The sequence below is a fragment of the Vipera ursinii genome (assembly GCF_947247035.1).
Source record: "Vipera ursinii genome assembly, chromosome: Z".
In the NCBI taxonomy this organism is placed as follows: Eukaryota; Metazoa; Chordata; class Lepidosauria; order Squamata; family Viperidae; genus Vipera; species Vipera ursinii.
In genome coordinates this window covers 82,247,855-82,273,693 of record NC_139517.1, presented here as the reverse complement: position 1 = coordinate 82,273,693, position 25,839 = coordinate 82,247,855, and the positions used below count along the sequence as shown (strand labels likewise).

The following is a 25,839-nucleotide window of genomic DNA, read 5'->3' as shown; positions in this document are numbered from 1 at the left end:
ATAAAGGGAACACTTAAACAACACAATGTACTGTATTTAATAGTAGGATATCTTATCTTGTGTTCCCTTTATTTTTTTGAGCAATATGTGTGTGTGTATATATATATATATATATATATATATATATATATATATATATATATATATATATATATATATGTATGTATGTATGTATGTATGTATGTATGTATGTATGTGTGTGCCTAAAATGGCAATGGACATTAAAGGCTACATAGCATCTTGTCCCATCTGCAGAGAACTAAATCCCACCATCAGAAGCCAGCAGGTTTGTTTCAGCCCCCTCTACCACAAAGATCTTGCAGGAGAAGGGCAGTGTGGACAACCGTGGGATCTGGCAGGATGAGATCTGTAAAATATAAACACAAAGCTTTCGCTTTGTCCCTGCACAACAGATACAGTGCCTTTTCTGACCTTAATAGGGACATTAAGGAGACAGGTAAAGGTATCTGTGATAATAACTCAAATAAGCAGGGGATCATGGTCCAAGATGAAAAACTCATTTTCAACAGGGAGAAGTACAAATCTGGTATTACACACCAGTCATACAAGAACAGAAAGGCATCCAAAAAGAGAAGCCACCTTCTGGTTGGTGATTCAATTATAAGGAATGTAAATTTAGGAAAGGACACAGAGGTTTCGAAAGAGGTCAGGTGTCTTCTAGGTGCTACTGCCAGTAGGGACAAGAAGCGTATTTCTAAAATAATCAAGAATGCCACCAAGGACTGTGATGTGGAAGCTATTGTACATCTTGGCACTAACGATCTGTCCCAAAAAGATGTACTCTGTGCAGAATGATTTCCAGAGCTTGAGGCAGGAATTTAGCAGAATAGGCTGTAGGCTTACTTTTTCAGAGGTTTTACCAGTGTATAAGGAGCAAAATGGAAAAGGCTAGCGTATAGCAGAATTCAATATTTGGCTAAAGGAGTGGTGTAAAGTGGAAGGCTTTGCATGTATTAGTCACGATGTCTGTAGCTGGTCCAATGAAAAAATGTATAAAAGAGATGGTTTGCATCCTTCAAAGAAAGAGACTGAGTTACTCGGCTATAAATTCACAGAATTTCTGGAGGAATATTTAAACTAAACAGCGGGGACAGTGAGTTAATTGATATAGAACATCCCTGTCCCCACCAATCTAAAAATTATAGGGCTATAAATTCATGAAACATAGATGTGTGTGTGGACAAGAATATCAACCTTGCTGTCAAGCAAAATCAAGCTTCTATTAGTGAGTGCCAAACGAAGTGCACTATCCAAACAGGTGGTAAAACAATAGGGGAACTCAGGCACCACACAAGTTGTGTAGAAAGTAAACACAGGGTCAGACATAAAGCCTGGGAAATTTTGAAAAGTGAGATAATAAAAGCCCAGTCTAGCACAATACCAACGAAAAGGAAAAATAACCTCTCAAAAGAAACCAGCATGGCTGCATAAAGAACTCTCTGACAAATTGAAAGATAAAAAGGACAAGTGTAGAAAGTGGAAAGGGGCACATAACTAAGTCAGAATATCAGCAAATAGCCCGAGCCTGCAAAGATGAAATGAGGAAAGCTAAGGCTCAAAATGAACTAAGGCTTGCGACCAAAGTCAAAAATAACAAAAAAAGCTTCTTTCAACATGTAAAAAACAAGAAAAAAGTGAAGGAAATGATTGGTCCATTAGTGGGTGAAAGTGGCAAGAAGGTGATAAGCAACAGGGGGAAAGCAGAACTATTTAACTTGCTTTTTGCATCTGTCTTTACACAAAGGGAAAAAACAGAGCAACCTATTAAAAATAGTTCCATAAAAAACAGAATAGAAACACAAGTTAAGATAGGCAAGAAAATGATAAGTGCGCACCTGTCCAGTCTAGATGAGTTCAAATCACCAGGACCAGATGGATTACACCCCAAGGTTCTCAAGGAACTGGCAGATGTGATCTCAGAACCACTGAACTATATTTTTCAAAGATCCTGGAGCACTGGGGAACTACCAGAGGATTGGAAAAGAGTTGATGTAGTTCCCATCTTCAAAAAAGGAAAAAAATGGATTCAGGAAATTACAGACCAATCAGCCTGACCTCAATACCTGGGAAGATTCTGGAAAAGATAATCAAACAACGAATCAGCGAGCACCTAGTGGCAAACAAAGTCATTACTAAAAGCCAACATGGGTTTGTCAAAAACAGATCATGCCAGACAAATCTTATTGCATTCTTTGACCAAGTGACAAAATTAGTGGATCAGAGGAATACTGTGGATATAATTTACTTGGACTTCAGTAAGGCATTTGATAAAGTAGATCACAACTTACTACTTGATAAGATAGAAAAATGTGGGTTAGACAAAATCACCACCAGATGGATACGTAGCTGGCTGACCGGCTGTACTCAGTGTGTGGTCCTCAATGAAACCGCATCTACATGGAGGGAAGTATGTAGTGGGGTGCCCCAGAGCTCTGTTCTGAGCCCAGTGCTCTTCAACATCTTCATCAACGATTTGGACGAAGGGATAAATGGGAACTCATCAAATTTGCAGACAGCACCAAGCTGGCAGGAATAGCCGACACTCCAGAAGACAGGCTTAAGATACAGGAGGATCTGGACAGACTTGACTGGGCACTATCTAACAAAATGAAATTCAGTGGTGAAAAAAGGTTCTACATTTAGGCAAGAAAAACCAAATGTACAGTTATAATATAGGGGGTACCTTGCTTAATAGTAGTAACTGTGAGAGGGATCTCGGAGTCCTAGTGGACAATAACTTAAATATGAGCCAGCAGTGTGCTGCAGCTGCCAAAAAAGCCAACACAGTGCTAGGCTGCATTAACAGAGGAATAGAATCAAGATCACGTGAAGTATTAATACCACTTTACAATGTCTTGGTAAGGCCACACTTGTAATACTGCATCCAGTTTTGGTCACCACGATGTAAAAAAGATGTTGAGACTCTAGAAAGACTACAGAGAAGAGCAACAAAGATGATTAGGGGACTGGAGACTAAAACATATAAGGAACGGCTGCTGGAATTGGGTATGTCTAGTTTAATGAAGAGAAGGATGAGGGGGAAATGATAGAAGTGTTCCAATATCTCAGGGGCTGCCACAAAGAGGAGGGACTCAGGCTATTCTCTAAAGTGCCCAAGGGCAGGACAAGAAGCAATGGATGGAAACTAATCAAGGAGAGAAGCAACCTAGAACTAAGGAAAAACTTTCTGACAGTTAGAACAATTAACCAGTGGAACAACCTGCCTCCAGAAGCTGTGAATGCTCCAACACTGGAAATTTTTAAGAAGAGACTGGACAGCCATTTGTCCGAAATGGTATAGGGTTTCCTGTCTGAGCAGGGGGTTGGACTAGATGACCCCCAAGGTCCCTTCCAACATCATCATCATCATCATCATCATCATCATCATCATCATCATCATCATTATTATTATTATTATCATTATCATTATCATTATTATTATTATTATTATTATTATTATTATTATTATTATTATCATCATCATCATCATCATCATCATTCCCATTCCTATGCATCCCCTCCCCCATTGATGGCATGCAGTCTCTCTGGATATAAATCATTTACTCCCAGTCAATGACTGCATATCCATGTTACTCTTAGGGGATCGTTTTACTAAGATGTCTCACTGTTATATAGGAATGGGTGTTCAGAGTAATTTCTGACTGGGGCAGTTAATTTGCTTTGAATTGCACATTATAAGAAGTATCTCCAACTTTAGCCAAATGACCCAGCCAAACCTGACAAAGAAGAAATAGTGCAGTTCTGAGCATAGCTATTGGGACAAACTAAAGAAATACAGCAAGAATGCAGCTTGGATAAAGAAGCCACCAATCCTAATAATAATATACGGTAATTTATTAATTTATTAAACTTGTGTGTCATCTGACAAAAGAGCATCTAAAATGAAATTGTTGCTCAGCATTGTCTGAATATACAGTCAAGATATTGCAAATAGAATTTGAAGTGGTTAAATATGTTCATCCATTACCATCAACAGAGAAAAATAGTGAAAACTAAAGGAATAAAGATACCCTATGAAAATAACATCAAGAGTATAACAGAATAACAGAGTTGGAAGGGATCTTGGAGACTTTGTGGCCCAACAATTATATTTAAGTGGTGTTCCCTATGACTCCAAGGTCCCTCTCAACAGTTACTGTGAGAGGGAACTTGGAGTCCTAGCAGACAATCACTTAAAAATGAGCCAACAGTGTGCAGCTGCAGCCAAAACAGCCAATATAATCCTAAATTACATTAACAGAGGGATAATAAAGATCACATGATGTATGGATGAAGATTACTATAAATACATGGGCATCCATTAGACTTGACAACTCTAGCAAATTGAAATCAAGAAGGTTACTATCATGTTTCCCTGAAAAGACCTACCCTGATTTTGGCGGGTGGGCCTAATATAAGCCCTACCCCCAAAATAAACCCTAATAAGGACCCTGCCCACTCCATCCCACCTTGCTGCTGCAATGGGGTGCTGCTGCCACCATGAGGTAAGGCAAGTGTGGGAGGAGATGGAGCTGCCCATGTGCCCCACATCCCCTTCCTTCCGCAACCCCTAGCCAGGCCAATCCTTGCTTGGCGATCTTTCCTTTCACTCACCTCCTGAGCCAGACTGATATTCTACAGAGGATGGGTGAGGTAGGCCTGGTCCCACTCCACCATTTCAGAGCCAGGGGGGAGTGACATTGAAAGGCTCTGCTGCTGCTGTGCACCACTGTAGGGGCTTTCTTCATGCTTTGCCCCACAGATCACCTGCCCGGAGACAGCCACCCCCTCCTCCTCCGCCAACTCTCCCATGGCTTGTGCCATGCCCGGGTGGCACAAGCCTTCCCCACAGTCTCCCTCCGCCAGCCCTACGTTACCACCACTGAAGAAAACGGAAAATGGGGAGCAGAGCGGCTCTGTGCAGCGATGCAGAGCAGAGAAAAGCACTTGCTTGCTGCCCTGCATCATCCTGCATCGCCACGTGTCTCCCTTCTCCATTCGGGAAATGGTAGCCCTGTTTCCTGCCATTTTTCCTCCCAGTGCTGCTGTAGAGTTTGCTACACTACTGCCCAGCTTCTCTCTCTTCCCGAAAGCAAAAAATTTCTTCACTGACCTACTTTCCAGCTCTGGTACGTTTCTCTCCTGCTGCAGGAAAATGGTGTTTGTGGAACTAAAAAAAGTTCAGTCAGACCTTCCAACTTCTCACCAAAAAAAAGGATGTGGCAGCTGCTGCCAGCCAGGTGATCTGTGGAGCAAAATGTGATGAAAGCCCCTCCAGTGGAGCACAGCAGCAGTGGAGCTTTTGCCATCACTCCCACTGGCTCTGAAACTGCGGAGGGAGACCAGGCCTACCCCACCCATCCTGTGTAGCATGGCAGTCTGGCTCGAGAGATGAGTGAAAGGGAAGGTCGCCAATCAAGGAATGGCCTGGCCGGGGGTGCCCTGAAGAAAGCAGATGCAGGGCACATGGGAGAGCTCCACCCCCTCCCCCACCTGCTTTGCCTCATTGTGGCGGCAGCAGCGCGATGTGCCGTGTGGCCTCCTGCTGTGAGCGGTTGCAGCAGAAGTGGGCCAGCAGCCACATAGTCTCCTGCTGGATGGGGCTGGTCACGAAGTGAGGCAGGTATCACAAAAAATATAAGACACCCCCCTAAAATAAGACCTAATGCCTCTTTTGGAGGTAAAAATAATATAAGACCAGATCTTACTTTTGGGAAAACACAGTAGTGAATTCATTAGAAAAGTGAAGAAGATCATAAGTCTAAACTGAGTACCAGAAATACCATCAAGATGATTAACACCTGGGCAATTCCAGTCATTAGATTCATAGAACCAGAAGCCCTGGATAGGAAGATCAGAAAAATACTGACAGTGAATCATGACATCCAGTTATACAGCAATAGTGACAGACTCCATCAGTTTATAAATACTACTTACAGTAAGAAGCATTTGGTCAATTTTTGTGTGTTTGATTTCTTCCCCTCCCCCAAAATGTACAACAATCTCTTTGCCAGAAAAAGCCATTTCAGAACTATCAGCATTCATTAAAGCAGCTACACAAAACTAGTAAAAACTTTGACCTAACAATAGTTGCAGGGCAAGCTACTTATAAATATACTGGGAATAAATTCCGCATTCATTAGTACTGATGATGTTACCTAGTTAGGTAATGAAAAGTCTGTAAGCAAGTAACCAAGTTCAGAGAGCACCAAGGGTTTCACTGATAGAATATTATCAATCTAAATAAAGTGGAAAAATCTCTCTTAGTTCCTTCCATATTTCCATTATACTTTATATTAAGATTTTTCCAAGAGTTTTTTAAATGCTTGAAATAGTTATTTAAACTTACTATATAGCAGATGCTATTCCAATCTTCTACTGAAATAGGTTGAATGGGCAAAATGAGAGATCTCCAATTGTAATGCATGAGCACCATACAGTGGCTATCTCTTTAAGTACATCCTAGCTCCTGATCTAATTACTTACTAGAAAATACTAAAATGCAAGAATATATTTATATAAAGCTGCTATGATTCTCTGCTGTATATTAGCTTTCCATATGCATGAATGATTTTTCAAATCTGCACCTGCATTCAGAATTAGTACTGGAAGACATAAAGAATGTATTTGCTGAACATTTGAATACAGTCTATACATTCTCACTGGTCACAACAGATCAATCATAATTGCCTGTAAACATGCAAAAATAAAAACAAAGCAGAGGGATGTTTGCATTCAGCATTAATTTTAAAGAATATTTTATTGTTGTTTTATTTGTTTATGTTTCAAGTATCAGAATCATTCATTTGGTTAAGCACAACCAAAAAAAGAAATGAACCAAACCAAAAAGAAATGAAAGAGGAAAATATTTCATGCTTTATAATTTACACTAATGTACAATACATATAATTTACATTAGCATATGATGAATGCTACTGAAATGTTTCATCAGAAAATTAATGTTCACTTTTGCATCTATCAGACAGCAAACTCATATTAAAATTAATTTTGAGTACCCAATGAATCCATGAATATGAATTATATATTATTTAAAACAAAAATCCATTATATAAATCTCAGTAGATTAATGAAACTCACTAGACTATCCATACACTCATTTGCGTCGATTGGTCATAAAGAGCAGCTATAGTGCAGAATTTCACTGTTAACCTGGCAATGGTCTAAATTAAGGTGTGTAAATCTTTTAGGGTCTTTTTTTTAATTTTAATTCCATTTATATCCCGCCCTTCTCCAAAGACTCAGGGCAGCTTACAAGCTTAGCAGTAGCCTTCATTCTATGTATATGCCTGCTTATTAGGGCTTTTAGAACCTGCAGAACTCTGCATTACTCTTAGAAAAATGAGAAATGGGCCAGCGCCACGGTGGGATGACACATCCTTTGGGAGCTCCCGAGGGACTGTCGCTTTTCAGCTGTTTGGGGGGGGTCTGTCTGAGTTCCAGACAGATCAGAGCTGTCCTGTAGGGACGGTAAAGAGGGAAGGTACAGTTTGGCAGCACAGGAGGGATCGCAACCTCCTGGAGAGCTGACAGAAGCTTCCCAGACCAGCAGCTGTCAGATGGCCATTGCGAGCCGTCACAAGTCAGGGCGGCCACTTGGAAGATCTGGAAAGTAAGTTTGGAGGACTGCCTGGGTGAGAAGCTTGAGAGACCTTAAAGGCTGGAAATTGGGGGGGGAATAAGAATTTGAAGCCATGGAGAAGTGAGAGGGGGAGCAGACTTTTAAGCTCCTCTTCCAGAACTGCAGTGGCGGACAACAATGGAAAGCAAAAGAAGGCAATGAATCAAGTATCTCGGCTGAGAATACTCTTGAAGCTTATGAAAAAAATAAGGGAGAATAAGTGACCTTGAATGACATCTGCTGGACTCACTGATAAGAAGTTTACAGAGTCTGTTTTTTAGTTTGCGGAATGGTGGATTGTTTTTCACTTTGGAGACCATATTTTTGATTTTCTCTTCTGTTGGACTAAGGCACGGAGATTCTGAAACGAACAAAGAGCGTAACTTGTATGGATTATTATTTTTTCTCTTTTTTTTAGATATAAGGATATTTGGCTTTTTCCTTCTCGTTTTCATTCCTTTTCCCTTTGTTCTCACCTTTTCTTGTTACAGAATTTTTTTGTACTTTTTATTTTTTATCTATCTATCTATCTATCTATCTATCTATCTATCTATCTATCTATCTATCTTTTGTTGGAGCACATTTGGATTATAATACTCCATCAACATTTGGATTACAAACTACTGGAGAAAATGAAGAAGACTACAACACACCCAGCAACAGCTGCACTAATATCACAGGGTCCAGTGGCACAGAAATCACTGGACAATACAACGCAGTAAGAGAGATCTAACGTGGAATTGAAAAATATGATACTGGCTCTACACACAGACTTCAAAGAAGGGATTGGCAAACTAGAAGAGGACCTAAAAGAAGTAACAAGAACTGGTGGAGAAAAATGAACAAAGACTGCAACAAGCTGAAGAAAGAATTGAATTAACAGATAAGAGACTAGAGGAGATTGATAACCGACTTACATTAACAGACAGGAAACAGGAAAAAATGATTATCGCTTTAGAGATGGATAGAGCTGATTATTATTTAAGATTCCAAAATGTTGAACAAGAAAAGGGAGAGAACCTAGCAGATGTAATGGCGGGAATATTAGCAGAAGCATTGGAGGAAAGCAAGGAAAAGGTAATTAATGATATAGATGAGATATTTAGAATATATACTAGAGATGCAATGAGAAATACTCTCTCCAGAGAGGTGCATATAAGATTTACTAAAAAAAAGCATTAAGGGCAGATATACTACAGAAGCTGAGAAATGTTAAAATAAAATACAAAGGAAGAGAGATAGTGATGTTAAAACAGATCCCAAGAAGAGTGAGAGACCTGAGAAAGGAGTATCAATTTCTGACGAAATGCTTAATTAAAAAAGGGATAAATTTTAGATGGTTAATACCAGAAGGAGTAATGATAAATTGGCAAGAACAGAGACATAGACTGGACACAATAGAGAAAGCAGAACTTTTCTATGATCAATACTTTGGGCAGCAAGAAGAAGAAAGGCTGAGAAGGGAAAGAGTAATCAGACAGCAAGGAGACGAGACAGAGAAGCAACGGAGTAAGTATAGCACAGAACAGGAGGAAAGGGTGTTGAGAGAAGGGACAAGAGCAAAAGAGGCAAAAGAGCAAAGAGAGATGAGAATAACGAGAGCAACTAAAACTTCAAATAAATAATCATGGAAGAAGAGATAAAAGCAATTTTGATAAATGTAAATAGACTAAATTCGGCTTTAAAAAGAAAAAGAACACTAAATAAATTGGGGAAATTAAAAATGGACATAATTTGCTTACAAGAGGTTCACATTAGGAAACAACATAAAAATCTATTAGAATATCCAAAATTGAGAGAATTATATACCTCACTTGCGGATCAGAGTAAAAGAGGTGTGGTATTATATATTCAAAAAGCAATACAAACCAAATTGATATATTCAGATGAAGAAGGGCGAATTTTAATGGTGGAAGTAATTATAAATTGTAAAAAAAAACTTTATCGGTAGCGATTTACACCCCAAATGAAAACCAAGAAAACTTCTATTCAAAATTACACCAGAAAATAATAAATTGGAATTCGAAAGCAAATATATGATTGGAGATTTCAATGCTATTGTAAAGGCCAGGCTGGATTATAATACGACAAAAAAACCCACAAAGACCCTAAGGAGACACTTCCAAAATCTTTTCATAATATGGTGGGCGAATTAAACATATTAGATGTTTGGAGAGAAAAATATCCAGAAAAGAAGCAAGATACATTCTATTCTAACAGACACCTGTCCTGGTCAAGAATAGATATGATATGGACATCAATAGACTTATTCACAAACACACAAACTATAAACATAGAAACAAGCATGTAGGCGGACCACAACCCAGTCACAATTATATGGAAAGGACAAAAAAAAGAACAAGATGGACATTAAATCAAACTGTATTGAATGAAAAAGACTTCCAGCAATATATGGAAAAAGAAATGACTTTCTTCTTCAAGGAAAACAAAAAAGAAGATACCTCACTTCAAAATGTCCGGAACATGGCAAAAGCGTACATGAGAGGACTTGCTATAACTTATTTGGGGAAAAAGAATAAACAGAAAACACAAATTAGGGAAAAAACTGGAGGAAGAATATAAGACTCTTGAGAAACAATTACAGAAAGATACACAAAACAAAATGTTAACAAATTTAATGGAGTTGAACAAGCATAAAATGAACTTAATAGAAAATGAAGAGGTGGCAAGTAAAATAAAGGCAGCTAAACAAACCTTTTTTGAACATGCAAACAAACCAGGGAGATGGTTGACATATAAAATTAAAAAGGAGAAAGAGAAGAGATGGATTAAACAACTGGAAGATGCCGAGGGGACTTTACAACACCGGAATGAAGAAAAGAAAAAAATAGCTTGGGAATATTATGAGAATTTATATAAGCAACAAGCAGTTTCAAATGATAAGATAAAACAATTCTTGGAAAAAACAGAGATACCTAAAATGCCTGAGAAATTTAAAAAAGTTACTAGAAGCAAAAATAACAATGATGGAATTAACAGAAGCAATTAAAAAACAAAAGAACGGCAAAACACCAGGACCAGATGGGCTACCAGCGGAACTATATAGAACATTGCAAGAATTGTTAGGCAATGTAATGCTGGAACTCTGTAATGAATTCCTCTCTGAAACTAAGATACCAGATTCGTGGTCGGAAGCACTTATTACCCTGATAGCAAAGGAAGAAACGGAAATACAGAAAATAAAGAACTATAGACCGATTTCTCTGCTGAATGTGGACTACAAAATATTTGCATCAATCATGGCCGAAAGACTTAAAAAGTTCCTAAACAAATTTATACATCTGGATCAAAATGGGTTTCTGCCCAAAAGACAGATTAGAGACAATACACGAATTATATTAAACACATTAGAATACTATGAAGCACATGCCAAAAAACAGATGGCATTGATGTTTCGGGATGCACAGAAAGCATTTGATAATGTGAATTGGCAATTCATGATAAAACAACTACAGATTATGGATTTTGGGGAGAAATTTCTAAATGTAATTAAAACAATCTACAATAAGCAAATAGCCAAAATAATGATTAATGGAGATATGACTGAAAAGATTAATATTATGAAGGGAACAAGGCAGAAATGCCCTTTATCCCTATTATTGCTTGTATTGACACGAGAGATACCAAATAGAACTATAAGATAGAATAAGGATATAAAAGGTATGAAAGTTAAGAGAGAAGAATATAAGCTACAAGCTTTCGCTGATGATCTAGTATTTATCTTAGAGGAACCACTAGAGACAGGACCTGTATTAATAGAACAAATAAAGAATATGGTGAGGTAGCAGGTTTGAAGATTAATAAAGATAAAACAAAAATGTTAGTGAAAAATATTACTGAAAAAGAAAGGAATTGATGGGAAAGTTAGAGATACAGATTGTAAAGAAGGTAAAATATCTGGAGATTCATTTGACAGCAAGATGTATAACAATTAAAGAAGATAACTATTACAAATTGAAAAGACAAATCGAAGTAGATTTGGATAAATGAAAAAAGGTACAACTATCATTAATGGGTAGGATTGCAATAATCAAAATGAATATATTACCACTATTGTTGTTTTTGTTCTCAACAATACCAATAAGACTGGAAAAGAAATATTTTGAGGGGCTAAATAAAATAATTTTGAAATATATTTGGCAGGGGGGAAAGGCAAGGATTAATCTAAAAATGTTACAGGATGCAAGACTCAGAGGTGGGTTTGGCTTACCTAATTGGGAATTATATTACCAGGCTGCAGCATTGTCATGGATGAGAGAATGGATTTTACTGAGGAATACTAGAGGGACATGACTTACAGTTGGGATGGCATGCATTCATATGGTATGGGAAAAATAGAATACACAGCTATTTCCAGAGACATCATATCAGGAATTCTTTATTGATGGTTTGGGAAAAAATAAAGAGAAAGCATTACTTGAGGATTCCAGATTGGCTCTCAACTATGGAAGTGTTAATACACCCCAATATGTTTAACATGGGAAACATTATAAGATATAAAGACCTACTAACAGACATGGGGAAACCAAACAACAATTAGAGGAACAAGGAATAAAGATGGAATTGGTATTGTTGTTGTTGTTAGCTGCGAAGCCTTGTCTGACCCATTGCGACCCTATGGACAATGTTCCTCCAGGCCTTCCTGTCCTCTACCATCTTCTGGAGTCCATTTAAGCTCATACCTACTGCTTCAGTGACTCCATCCAGCCACCTCATTCTCTGTCATCCCCTTCTTCTATTGCCCTCAATCTTTCCCAGCATTAGGCTCTTCTCCAGTGAGTCCTTCCTTCTCATTAGGTGGCCAAAGTATTTGAGTTTCAACTTCAGGATCTGGCCTTCTAAAGAGCAGTCAGGGTTGATCTCCTCTAGGACTGACCGGTTTGATTGCCTTGCAGTCCAAGGGACCCGCAGGAGTCTTCTCCAGCACCATAGCTCAAAGGCCTCAATTCTTTGGCGCTCGGCCTTGCATATGGTCCAACTTTCACTGCCATACATTGCAACTGGGAAGACCATAGCCTTGACTATACGCACTTTTGTTGACAGGGTAATGTCTCTGCTTTTTAGTGTGCTGTCTAGATTTGCCATGGCTTTCCTCTTGAGGAGCAAGCGTCTTTTAATTTCTTGGCTACAGTCTCCATCTGCAGTGATCTTGGAGCCCAGGAAAATAAAATCTGTCAATACCTCCATTTCTTCCTCATCTATTTGCCAGGAATTGAGAGGGCTGGATGCCATGATCTTAGTTTTCTTAATGTTTAGTTTCAACCCAAGTTTTGTACTCTCCTTCTTCACCCGCAACAAGAGGCTCTTTAGTTCTTCTTCATTTTCTGCCATTAGAGTGGTATCATCTGCATATCTTAGGTTGTTGATATTTCTTCCGGCAATCTTAATTCCAACTTTGGATTCAACTAGCCCTGCCTTTCTCATGATGTGCTCTGCATATAAGTTAAATAGGCAGGGCGACAGTATACAGCCTTGCCAGATTCCTTTCCTAATTTTGAACCAATCAGTGGTTCTGTATCCAGTTCTCACTGTTGCTTCTTGGCCTACATATAGGTTTCTCAAGAGACAAATAAGATGGTCTGGTACGCCCATCTTTTAAGAACTTGCCACAGTTTGTTGTGATCCACACAATCAAATTTAGCTTTAGCATAGTAAAAACAGTAAGAATGGGTAATTGCAACTTTGAATAAACAGCATAAAAATGTAAATAACAGCATTAATTACAGAAAATATACTATTTCTACACAGAGAGAATAATACATACATGTTCAACAGATATTGTATTTTCTGGAATGTCCATTAAAAAAGCATATTATTTTAATTTACACAGAAGTAACTCATTACGCTGCACTTTTTCAAGAAACTTACAAAAAAATAAGAAAAGGCCATGCTTTTTAATATCTATATTGACATATGATATTCATATGAACCTCATTAATTGGTCATAATGACATTCAATTGATCTTATTTCCAGTAACACATGCTACTATATTTAAAAAGAGGAAATGTTCCTCTAGATGGTGCCACTAATTGTACTGAGATATTTCTCACAGTAAATGTAACATATAGACATTATGACATCAGCATCATGATTATTTTCTATCAAATGTCAATAAGATCATAAAAACAGAACTTACTGACTGTTACTTTATCTTTATCTCCCAGCATGATATTGTTTGGAGTGAGGTCTCTATGGACAATCCTCTTCTCTTTGTGCAAATACCGAAGAGCTAAACACAGCTTAATAATAATAACAATAAAAATGATGATAATAATCTTAATGCAATACAAAGCCAGATACATCAGCACTAATTAAACAACTTTTTAATGGCAATAAAATTCTGAAGCATAACAATCTGAAAGGATAATTTGTGAGTGTCCTATAATAAGCAAAATGGCTAACACAGTTCATTAGAAGACCAAAGTGTACTAGTCAAATTTTTTCTTTGCAGAGCAGAGCAGCTGACAGTAGTGTATCCAGAACAGCTGCAAAGGAGGAAACTTTCTTCTGTTAAATGCTGTGTGTTGTTTGCATTTCTTCTAAAAAGGAAGGAATATGTAAACTCTATCATTAGAGGGGAAGTGACAGAGTTTTATTTTTGCTAGATTCCTCAAGAAAGAAGTTGCCTTTGAAACATTATGGTATTATGGATCATATTGTCTTGATAGACTTTTGGCAAAAAGTTTCATGATCAGTAACTTCTAGCGACAATTTTGTCTTATTGCAAACAAAAAATGAACATGGATATATACATATACATACTGTATACATATACACACATATAAAATAAGCTCACAAAAGTTTAGATCTTTCAAAAACATTTGTTAATCAGAAAAGGTGAGGCCACATTTTTTTTTGCTATCATAGCCTAACATGGTTTTCAGACTTTTCAGATCTTGATTAACTATATGACCAGAAAACATATAGGCAAATTCAGGTGCTTACTTGAATGAATATATTCCATATTCTCTCTTCTGTAAATTGTTGTTGTTTTTCCTTCAAAGAATGAAAATGTTCTCCAAGGGGTGCTCCTTCTATGAGCTCCATGATTATATACAATCTATCATCTATACATAATGAAATAAAAAATAGTAACAATAAAATTATTATGCAAGGGAAATAAAGCAAGCATATTTCTTGGAGATTTTTAAAGCAAATTGATTATTCAGATGTTCTCACAGGAACAAGCATTAACCTATGTTCTCAAAAGCTATGCATTCAACCACTTAATGATGTCTCCCCAAAACTGAACTGCCTAACATCAAACTTAATTCATAGACTATGTGATGTTACTTATTTTCTTGGAACAGATTCATAGTGGTAAACAAAAAAAATTCTCTTCAACTTGATTATAGTTAAAAATACAGAGTTTTCAGCAACATTTAAATGAAAATATTTGTATATCAAACTTGTAGTAAATTAAATGTTACTTGGTGCTCTCTGAGCTTTGTTGTTTTCTTGTAGAAGCTTCATTATCCAAACTAAGTAATCATCAGCACTGGATACTTTAGCAACATTTAACTTACTACAAGTTTGATATATACTTTTTAAATGTTTTTGTAGTTTTACAAAGTTTTATGTTGCAAGCTGCCAGAAATGCTATGGTGAGATGGTTTGCCAGCAAATCTAAACAAACAATTGTAGGTCTGTGGTTAATTGATTTGTATATCAAGAAAATCTCATATAATGCAGTCTGTCCTGAAGAGCAACTTAAGGTCTTTCAAACTCCATTTGACTGTAGCTGCTGAAAGACAACAGCAGTTTTTGATTTGAGAAAGATAGTAAAATGAAAATATAAATAATGAACTTCCAAACTTCTCTATAACCATCAAGAAAAAAATAATCATGATTCTACTCATATATAATCCCTGCCCACTCACTATGTTCCTCAAACATCCGAATTATGACCACAATTGAGCTTAAAATTTCCATTGCTAAACAAGGCAGTTGTATGTTGTGCCCCATATTATGACTTTTTTTGCCTTGGATGTTAAGCAAATCACTACAGTTGTTAGTGACAAGCATACAGTCGATAAGCAAATCTGGCTTCTCCCATTGACTTCACTTGTCAGAATGAAAGTTGCAAATGACAATCCAAGAACCTGGGTTACTGCAACTATCAGTAAGTGTGGGGATGCTGCAACAGTCATCAGTGTGAGAACTGATCATAAGTCACTTGTTTCAGTGCTGTTGTAACTTTAAATAGTCATTAAATAAGTGGCTGTAAGTGAAGAACTATCTGTACTCCCCCATACACACACAAAGATACATCAAAGTGCAACCCGTGGCTACTCACAGATTGCCTGCTCCTGCTATCTAAAAATCTCAGCTCTTGAAAAGACAAAGTCTTTTTTAAGCTAACATAATGCTACCTGTTCAAACTTCTAATTTCTGTTTCCAATATATTCCCTTTCCTTCCTTTGGCTTAATTAACAACTTAATACTTGTCTAATTTAAAAAAAGAATATTCTTGAAGATGTCAAAAGAAGACATTTCTGACAGTTCAGTTCCTACTTGATTTTTTTAAAAAAAATTATGAAAGTAATACACTGTGGATTGTAACTTTGCAGACTTATACTTACTTTCTAAAAAGGTTCTGTGGTATCGTACAACATTGGGATGATAAAGCTAAAATAAAAACGTACAAATATTAGATTAAATATGGGCAATCTGTGATACATCGGACATGATCCAGTACTCCAATATTCTTTTCTTTTTTCAAAAAATAAGACTATGAATGGAAGCACAAAGTACCTTCATACATACCTTAAACCAGGGGTGTCAAACTGCCGGCTTACGGGCCGGAAGCGTCCTGAAGAAGCCGCACCCACCCCATTGCCGGCAATGGCAAAACAGTCCCAATATGTCACGCGACGCATGTGACATCGCAAGTTTGACATGTCTGCCTTAAACTGTTTATCAACCCTACCCATAAAATTTTGTGGTAAATCAGTAAGATGATTTCAGTCTGAATGGCATGGAAGTGAGAGGCTTTTAAGAAGTGAAACACACCCATCACTACACTTAACCCCACTTCCTCCAAGAAAAAAATGGACAAAATATATTAAGCCTACCCATTCTAGAAGCAGTACAACATAAAGGTGATTTCCCTCTAAATGGTAATTATGGCAAATTAGGTTTTGAAAATTAGCATAACTTTTGGCATTTGGGTGGCATTAATGCTTATTTGAAGGGACTGCATCAGTGACAGATAAAAGAACACCACTGATATCACAATGTCTCTGTTGTTTTTAGAATTTATTACTAATTGCAATTTTTTTCTTGATTAGTCTTTAACTGCAAATGTATGAATGGTCACACAGTTCAGTTAAGGCTTGCAGTAGGTTAGGAGGGACACGTGTATTATAGCAGTTCCCTAGTTCCCTACAAACTTACTAGGGATGAATAGGAACAGGCAACAGGTAATGAAAAGGCTGAGCAGGGGAATAAAAGTAGGTACCTAGCACATACTCAGGGTAGCATAGTAATTAAAATAATTTCACTTTAACTGGCATCTCAACTAAGAGTTTCCCCATAATTTCTCTGAAGCTTATTTTTATTTAGTCTCACCTGTTCTTTAATTATGGTTAATTCGGAGACAATGTTCTTCACACTGCTCTCACGATCTTTTTTATCTTTTCCAAATGCTGGATTATGTAAATTAATCTCTTTCATTGCTAGAAAGTTTTGGCCACTATGTTTTCTAACCTACAGCAGGAAGAAAAAATGGTATGAACAGATAGTATACAATATAAATTAAAATGTAGGACCAAGTTTCCATTTTGCAATGAGAATATTTTTGGATGATATATGAGTATCTGAACGTCCTATCAGATTTGAGTAGAAAATCAGAATCTCTGAAAACTGGCCAGGTCACATTGTGAGCACTAATTATTATTTATATAGCCCACTACAAATTATTTAAAGTACTTGAAATATATTAACTCAGAAATGCTTACAAAAATAAAATAGCATTTGCTACTAATTGGGAGAAATTGGAAAGTACTCAAAATGTAAAAAAACATTTACATTAATGGAGTCCAAGCCTGAAAGATTTTGTTTCAATGGATTTACTGGTTATGTTCTATCTCAAAGTGGATAATCCTGCTATCAATTTTGCAATCAAAAGCAGTCAGTTTGGAAGTTGGAACATTTCTGTTCAATAAGAGCATGGAAAGAACATTTCTAGTGTGTTTAGACAATATTAGAAACAGAACTGTATTGAGGTTGAAAAGAAATTACTGAAGGATAGGAAACCTCGATTTCAAAACATTTTACATATCTCTAGAGTACTGTGGAATGGTGACTTGTAGGTACTGAACTCAGGAACAAAGTATAATTTGAAATTGCAATCTTGACTATGTTAACCAGAGGTGTCAAACTCGTAATATCACATGACATGTCATGACGTATCATGACTTTTTTTCCATGGGATGGGTGTGGTTTCACCATGATGCATCAGGCCGGTGAGCTGGCAGTTTGACACCCCTGATGTTAACTTTCTCAACTATTTAAATATTTAATACAAACAATGCTAAGTCAAATCAACATATTGCCTTCCTTTGTCAATAAAAATAAATATGTATTTACAGTCAAGTGTAAGAATTATTGAATACAGTATGAAAAACAATATTCAAAACAAATCAAAGGAAGTTTTACCTTATAAACACTTCCAAATGCTCCACTGCCAAGATGATCCAAAACCGCATAATTGCCTATGTATTTCATAGGTGCTTTATTCTGATTAATATTTTCAATATTTTCAGCAATTTGCTTAACTTCATCCTCCTGGTTACAAAAGTTATTGATGCAATTTTAGACAATGATTATAATTTATATAAGTTCTACTTTCCCCTTAAAAACCACCTTTACCCATTTTTTCATCTCAGTCAAGATCACTTCTTTGACTATTTCATTCTTAAATGAAATTTACGCAGCTAGAGCACTTGAAAGAAGTATGGTGACTTAAGGTTAACACAAAACATAATGCAAAGGATCTTACAGCTATATCTTGTACAAAAGCAGTTTTCATAATTCTCTTTAAAAAAAACTCTGCAATATTTTATTCAAAGATGACATTTAAAAGCCAGAGTAAGCTAAAACATTTTGGCAGGGACTGAGTTCATTTGAATAAGGAAAAACTACCCACCAGTAATGCATTTAATTTCAATACTAGCTCTTCATAGGCACTGATCTCACGAATATAATGCCCAACATCTATGAAGCTTTCAAACAAGTCTGTAGGAAACAGCCTATAAAAATATAAATGTAAATACTTATGGACTACTGAGTCAGGTTTATACCGAATTTCATTTCTCACATTTTTAGAACAAATAAAAAGAAAAATTAAAAATTAAAATTAGAAATTCTTTATAATGCCCAGCTTCCCTACCAAATGGTTACTAAAGCCATTTGACACAATGCAGGAAATCCCCTCTTCCCCACCAAAATGTTTAGTGTTTATGTGTCTGTACAGATAGATAAATAGCAAACTTAGAAATGAGTAGGTCAAAAAGAGAGAGCAGTACAATCTGAATTACTATTGATTAAAACTAATTTACTACCAGTAAAATAAGTCCCCTTTTTGTAAAATTAATTTATCTGCAAATGCTATATACTTTATAATTTTCTCTCAAATTATATACACATGGCAAGCAAAAGAAAAGGGGAATTAGGGGAGGGGATATGTGATAGAATATATGAGTTGTATTTTGAAGGAAAGAGAACAACAAAACCTGATGGAGACAAAAGCAAAGGAAGCAGACAGTGCAAAAGAAGGAAAGAAACATAACAATGATTTTGCTAAGCTCAACAAAATCAATTTTATCCATTCATATTTTGTAGTAAATCTCATCAAAAGTAATAACCCTTACTCTCGTGTAAGTCCTGTTTAATCTTTAAGAAACTCTGCAGCAGTTCTGTTCTATCCAAAATAAACCAAGATTAAAGTATGCTAACTCGATTCTTTCACTTGATTCCTCCATATGTATAAGATAGGAAATCTGCTATGATGCTGGAGAAGGGAAAAAGTTGCCACCATCTGTTCTATGCCACTGAATATGAGAGCTCTAAAAAAATATCACTCTGTATATTTCACATTTTTGGTGACTCTGAAACGAATTGAATGAATAAGTAAGCAGTACAAATTTGGTTGCCAGCAAAAAGATATATAAAACTAAATCTCTGCTTCCATCTAGCAGTTGTTTAGATTCTTGCATCCCAGAATGAATATCTAATGAAACTAAAAACAAATGGAGATCAAATATTTGAAAACTTGCAGCATATGAATAACCCTGACCTTGTGAAGAACATCTATCATGCATTCACTTACAAGCAAAATAAATATACAGTTTGGGATTATTAGTGTTTCCTAAAGCCATGTTATGGAGCACAGATTTCTTTTTCTTAATTAAGATTGGAGAAACACTTCGTATGCATTGTACATATTATTTTTGAACAATTCCCACAAAAACAATGTAAGTGCAGTTAATCATTTCTTGTGAGATGTCATCCCTAGTTAATCACAGTCTAATCAAGAGACAACAGGAATGGTTCAGTAATTATAACTGGACCACTCATTATAGCACAGTTCCAGTGCCTTCAGAAGTCTTCTGTTATTAAAATAGGAATATATTTTGCAATTTTATTTCCTTTGACTACAGAGTTTGGAAACAGGTTTTTATTGGAAATCAGTGTTTTACGCAAATTTTGGCAGGTTTTATATACACCCACACATTCATACATACAATAAATGTAAGGTATGATTCCTTACAATAAACGTAAGGTATAGTACTTTACATTTACTCAAAGGAAAATAACCTTGGAATATACTAACTTGTCTTCAGCATACCTTTTAAAAAGATGTCGATTCCTTTCCATGCTGAAAAGAAATCTCAGGGCTCTGAACGCATAACACTAGAAAGAGAAAAATGCACAGAAACAATTCCATACAGGATTGGAAGCCACATTGGATTTCTTTTGTCTAAAGTTTCAGTGCCAGTAACAAGCTAAAAGACTGAACAATTTTTAAATTAATACAGCAAAACTTTGTAATAATAGAAGAATATTTATGAAACTATTACCAATTTGTTGTCTTTTCTAGTCTTATAAATTCTTATTTATTAACCTATAAAATTGATTACATTAAACTTATCAAACTGCCTTAGAAGACATAGGGAGGGATGGAGAAAGGGACTTTTCTTGATTATTTTACTCTTTATTCAAAAACCAATAAAGAAATTCACAATAAACCACATTATTTCTGTTTCAAAACTGCAACTATTGACAGTGAAAATCCATAAATAAATAAAAAGGATTACCTGTAATAAATTAGTCTTTGGTACATTCCTTTGTCTATTAGGTAAAAGCAGCTTTGCTATTGTATATACCCCATTCTCCTAAAAAGTACATATGGAGGAATAATATTTCAGAGAACAATCAAATATTTAATAATAAAGAAGAATTCCTAATAGTCTGTCAGATTCACATGAGGAATTTATTGTCTATTGCAACACTATGAACAAAGACAAATACTGTTCATGTTGCAGCATGACCTGCAAGTTAAACAGGCTTTACCTGGCACATTTGCTCTTTTAGATACCATTCTTGTTCTCTATATAACTGTTAGCCATGCTGAGGCAGATATCAATAGCACGCCTACAGTAATTCAAATTACACGCAGTGCTTAATTATAAAATGATGAAGTGGAAAATATAGGCCTTACAATCCTTATATGAGTGGACAACAGCACATTTTAACCAATATTATTTTTCCACAATTACCAGAAGGTAAATTCAATTTACCTTCAGACTTCAGTTTTCACATGTTGTATGAGACCAAGCAATCTTATTGTCTTCTCTTCAAACACCACCTCTTCCTGCTCAATTTTGAAAATACAGCAAAGATCAAATTTGATCTAAGGTATATTATTTATACCTTCTTAATATTTTCCCATAAGAGTATTCATTCCAGCTCCTTTCTGTTTAACCTTATTCCTCTTCTTATATCTTTTCTATTTTAACTTCCTATGAAACTTTGAAAGTGAAATTTCTGGCTTTTTTTTTATCTCATGCAGGTAAAAACAGTATCAGCTGAGACATTTGCAGATATTTTGCATCCATAACAAATTGGGATAAAATACATTATATAAGTAGAAATAAAAAGTTAACCTCAAACATATTTAAAGACTTCTCACCTGTACTACTTGGTGGGCATTGGTGTCATTAAGGACCAATTCAGTAACTGCAGCACAACAGGCTAAAATAAATCACCAACAAAAAATCTTACATTGCTCCCATATATGAAGATATTTATCAATTGTATGATTCTTGAGTTTTAAAATAATATTTTAAATTATACCATTAATCCTTTTACATTTTATACTTTATATAATCTGGGAAACACTACAGACTGAGGAAAATAAAATGTCTGTGGCTCCATACCACCTTGCTCTATAGGACAATCAGTATGTAAGATATCTGTAATAGAACCTACTGAAGTTAATTTTTAACTGATCCATCAGTCTTTGATTACCATTTAATGCATTGTTAAGGCACAAATAACTTCATTGATATAAATCATTATAGGACTACTGTACCTGCTTGAAGAGAAAATGTATTTTCTTGTATTTCATGAGGGCTTAACTCTTGTGATAAATGAAGCTGCTGGATTCTCCCAGCTACATTTGCACTAGATAAACTCCCAATGGAAGAACGATCTAAAAACAAACTTCGTTCCCTAAAAAAGTACAAGAAACAGTCTGTATATATCTCTAAGGTGTTTGGCAATTAGAATCTGTGGATCCTTGTACATTATGAGTCAGTGTGATCAGTGGTGTAGCGTGGGTTGTCAGCACCCGGGGCAAGGCAACCGGAAGCAGAAATAGAGGGGCGGGCGGGCAGTGACATCACGGCACTGCTGAAAAGACGCGCCCCGCAGCGGCGTAGACTTTCCAAGAAGAGTTGCGCGCATGCGGGATGCTTCCGGGTCCCTCTCGAGGGCGGCTGGGCGGGGCTCCGACCTGCAAGAGCCGCTGCATTCAAGCTCGCACGTGAGCCCCGCTAAATAAAGCCACGCATGCGCACGAAGCTAGTCTGGCCGGCCAGCGGGTCCGTCTTTGCTCGGCCAAACCTTCCAGGGCGCCTGCGGGGCGCTTGCGGTTGGCCTGAGCCTGGGCGGAGAGTTGGCCGCTTCTATTTATTTTATTCAGTTTATGTGGCCGCCCATCTCACCTGCCGGACTCATTTCACTTTGCAAGAAAGAGCAGCTCGAGAGCGGAGCCAAGCCAACTCTGTGCAGCCCTTGGGGCTCCCTGAGCAGCTCAGTGCGAGCGCGCCCCCCCCAGATGTTGTGCCCGGTGCGGCCAGCCCCCCCTGCACCCCCCACGCTACGCCACTGAGTGTGATGTAGTGGGTAAGGACTGAATTAATACTGGCAAGACCATGGTTCAAGTCCATAGTCAGCTGTGAAAGCTCATAGGGTGTGCTAGGGCCAGAGAGGGCAGCTAACAAGGTTAGTCATCCCTGCATGAATAGGAAAGGCAAGAAACAGAAGAATGACCTATCAGAGCCTGGAGTCGCTGTAGTATGGGCTGAGTACCAATCTGGACCCCTTGCCACCACAATCTGAACTTTAAATTTTTAAAGTTAACTTCAGAAACAGGCAGGAGCAGCACATGAGGCAAGTAGCTTAATCCATCATGGGAATTATCCTAGAAATCCTTCTCCAAAGCAAGACAAACCATGGAACCCATGGGATTGTAGGCCTCTCCCAAACAAACATCATGAGTTAAGAACAGCAATTCTAAAGAACCATACACCATGGACATAAGTTCATAACAGGCCCTTTAGCCAAATAGGTGAGGTATAACCAGAAGGGATTAGCTTACAACCACACATTTAGAAAGATATCTGGCAATCCTGTGCAATAGTAATCATGCTGAACAAAAACATATAAAAAAACTGAAATTGTGAAAGGCAATAGAGAACTGAAGAATTAAGTGGTAATCTTGTACTACCAACTTAAAATGAATACTGAATACTGAGGTGGAACTCTCACCAAGAAATTTAGCTTTGGAACATCCAAATAGGCTACTGTGCATCCTCAGAATCAGTATGTGAATCAGGCAGACCCAATGAAGAAACCATATTCTAGGCGAATTTGAGCAAATAAGGAAAGATAGACAATATATATCATTCTGGTTGATTCTATGTATCATTTCTTCAACATTGCTGAACATCAGCGACTGGATAGTTCCTAAAACTAATGCATTGTGTATCATCGTCTAAAATGAATGGTCCAGGAATTTAATTGCCAATAGAGGAATTGAATTAAATATATATAACAAGTCCCAACATAGGACTAAATTGGTCAGGTACTGCCTCCTATTGGTTTGCATAAATAATGAACACTCTGTACTGACTTATTTAATGAGTTCTAGTACATTAATTTCTTCTTCCCAAAGGAATTGCTTTATTGATACTTCATGAAAGTTACACCTGTATTTTTATAACACGCATCTCAGAAAACCTTTCTATAAAACAATATAAAAGAAAACCAAACTGGTATGTTAATAGGAATTGATTTTCACATGAAATCAGGCTAAATGAATTAAGCAAAAGTTACCTGGAGGTTCGTATATGAGTATACACATTCTCTTTGCCCTTACTATAGATAAATTCAGATACCTACCCTTGCAAAATATGAAGGAGCTGTTTGATTCCTCCCCAAATTCGAATTTCAACACTGGTATCAGGGTCTTCACAAATCTGTACAAGAATCCAAACTACACTCCAAAGTAGTTTCAGATGATCAGAATGGAGCAAACTAAGCAGAATAGGGACCCCCTCATACAATTTAATTTGTTCCTTGACTTGCGATTCCACACAAAGGAGGCGGAGTAATTCTGCTGTTAATCTGCAAAGAAACCAGCAAACATTCATAATTCAATAGTTACAGTTAGCATGCTTGTTAAATTATATAAATATTCAAATTTGGCCTTCTTTCTCATGTAACATAAAGAGACTGATACATTTTTAGTTAGCATCCTAAGAGTGAGAGTCACACCTATCTTGAGAGGATATTGTTCAAGAGGGCATGTATTGCAACACAGTAAACTAGATTCTGTGTCTCGTGATACTATTTAATTGATGGAACTAAGAGAACCCCCCCCCCACCTGCTTGAATGTATTAGATGAGAAGAAAAAGCTGGAGGTAAGTGGTCTCCCAAATAGCCAGCATAATATAATGAAGAATTTAAAAAGTAGTAACCAGCACCATGAATTGCATCCAGAAGCCACTGGCAATTAATAAAACTTGATCTTTCTCCAGTGGTCTTGGGAAAGGTGGTTATGGACTCCCCTTTAATTACATTTGGTTTTACAGCTAAGCATATTGTTCTTCCAATCAGTCAAAATTTCTTTTTATGTGTACTATTTTTTAATCTGTAAGCCATATAGTTGCTAAGGAGTTAGGTAGCTCATAATCAGATGGATGGATGTATATAAATAGGTATATATAAGAGAGGGGGAGGGGGAAAATAGAGATTCCATCTGTCTATTTTGCTAATATGAATAATTTTCAACTTTATGACCACAATTGGGACCAGAATTTCTGTTGTTCAACAAAGCAGTTGTTAAGCAAGTTGTGCATGATTTTGCAACTTTTTGCCACAGTTGTTAAATGAATCATATGGTTGTTAAGCAAATCCAGCTTTATCCATTGACCTTGATTTTCAGAAGCTGGCTGGGAAAGTTGCGATCACATAATCCCAGGATGCAGCAAACATTGTAAACACATGCCAGTTACCAAGCAGCTGAATGTTGATGTGACCATAGGGATGCTGCAATGGTTGTGTGAGTATGACTTATAAATCACGTTTTTCAGAGCCATTATAATTCAGAATGGTCGCTATATGTAAACTGAGGACTACCTGTAAAGAAATACATCTAAAAATTACTACTTTAAATTAACCTATTCTTCAAATAGCCAGTTCAGTAACCGCTCATTATAATGGTCAACTGAAACAACTCTAATCTGTTTTAAGCACTGATATAATCAGAAGCATCCATAGGAATGGAGGCTCTTGTCAAATTGATAAAAGCAGTGTCAGGAAGTCATTATGAAATGGTATCTGTTTTGTATATCTGTGCAGTATCAC

The 25,839-nt window shown here is 36.8% G+C and overlaps 1 protein-coding gene across 1 annotated transcript in view; it reads right to left on the bottom strand.

The window, feature by feature from the left end:
* Positions 1–25,839, bottom strand: part of NEK10 (NIMA related kinase 10) — a 126,442-nt gene that overhangs the window by 68,235 nt on the left and 32,368 nt on the right. Inside the window, exons 13-23 of the mRNA XM_083376121.1 lie at positions 24,372–24,596; positions 22,279–22,418; positions 21,877–21,938; positions 21,002–21,079; positions 20,533–20,597; positions 18,832–18,934; positions 18,342–18,470; positions 17,253–17,390; positions 16,265–16,310; positions 14,628–14,749; positions 13,819–13,921 (exon numbers count right to left, since the gene is read on the bottom strand). Of these exons, the coding sequence (XP_083232247.1) occupies positions 13,819–13,921; positions 14,628–14,749; positions 16,265–16,310; positions 17,253–17,390; positions 18,342–18,470; positions 18,832–18,934; positions 20,533–20,597; positions 21,002–21,079; positions 21,877–21,938; positions 22,279–22,418; positions 24,372–24,596 (1,211 nt within the window). The remainder of the gene's footprint in view (positions 1–13,818; positions 13,922–14,627; positions 14,750–16,264; positions 16,311–17,252; positions 17,391–18,341; positions 18,471–18,831; positions 18,935–20,532; positions 20,598–21,001; positions 21,080–21,876; positions 21,939–22,278; positions 22,419–24,371; positions 24,597–25,839) is intronic.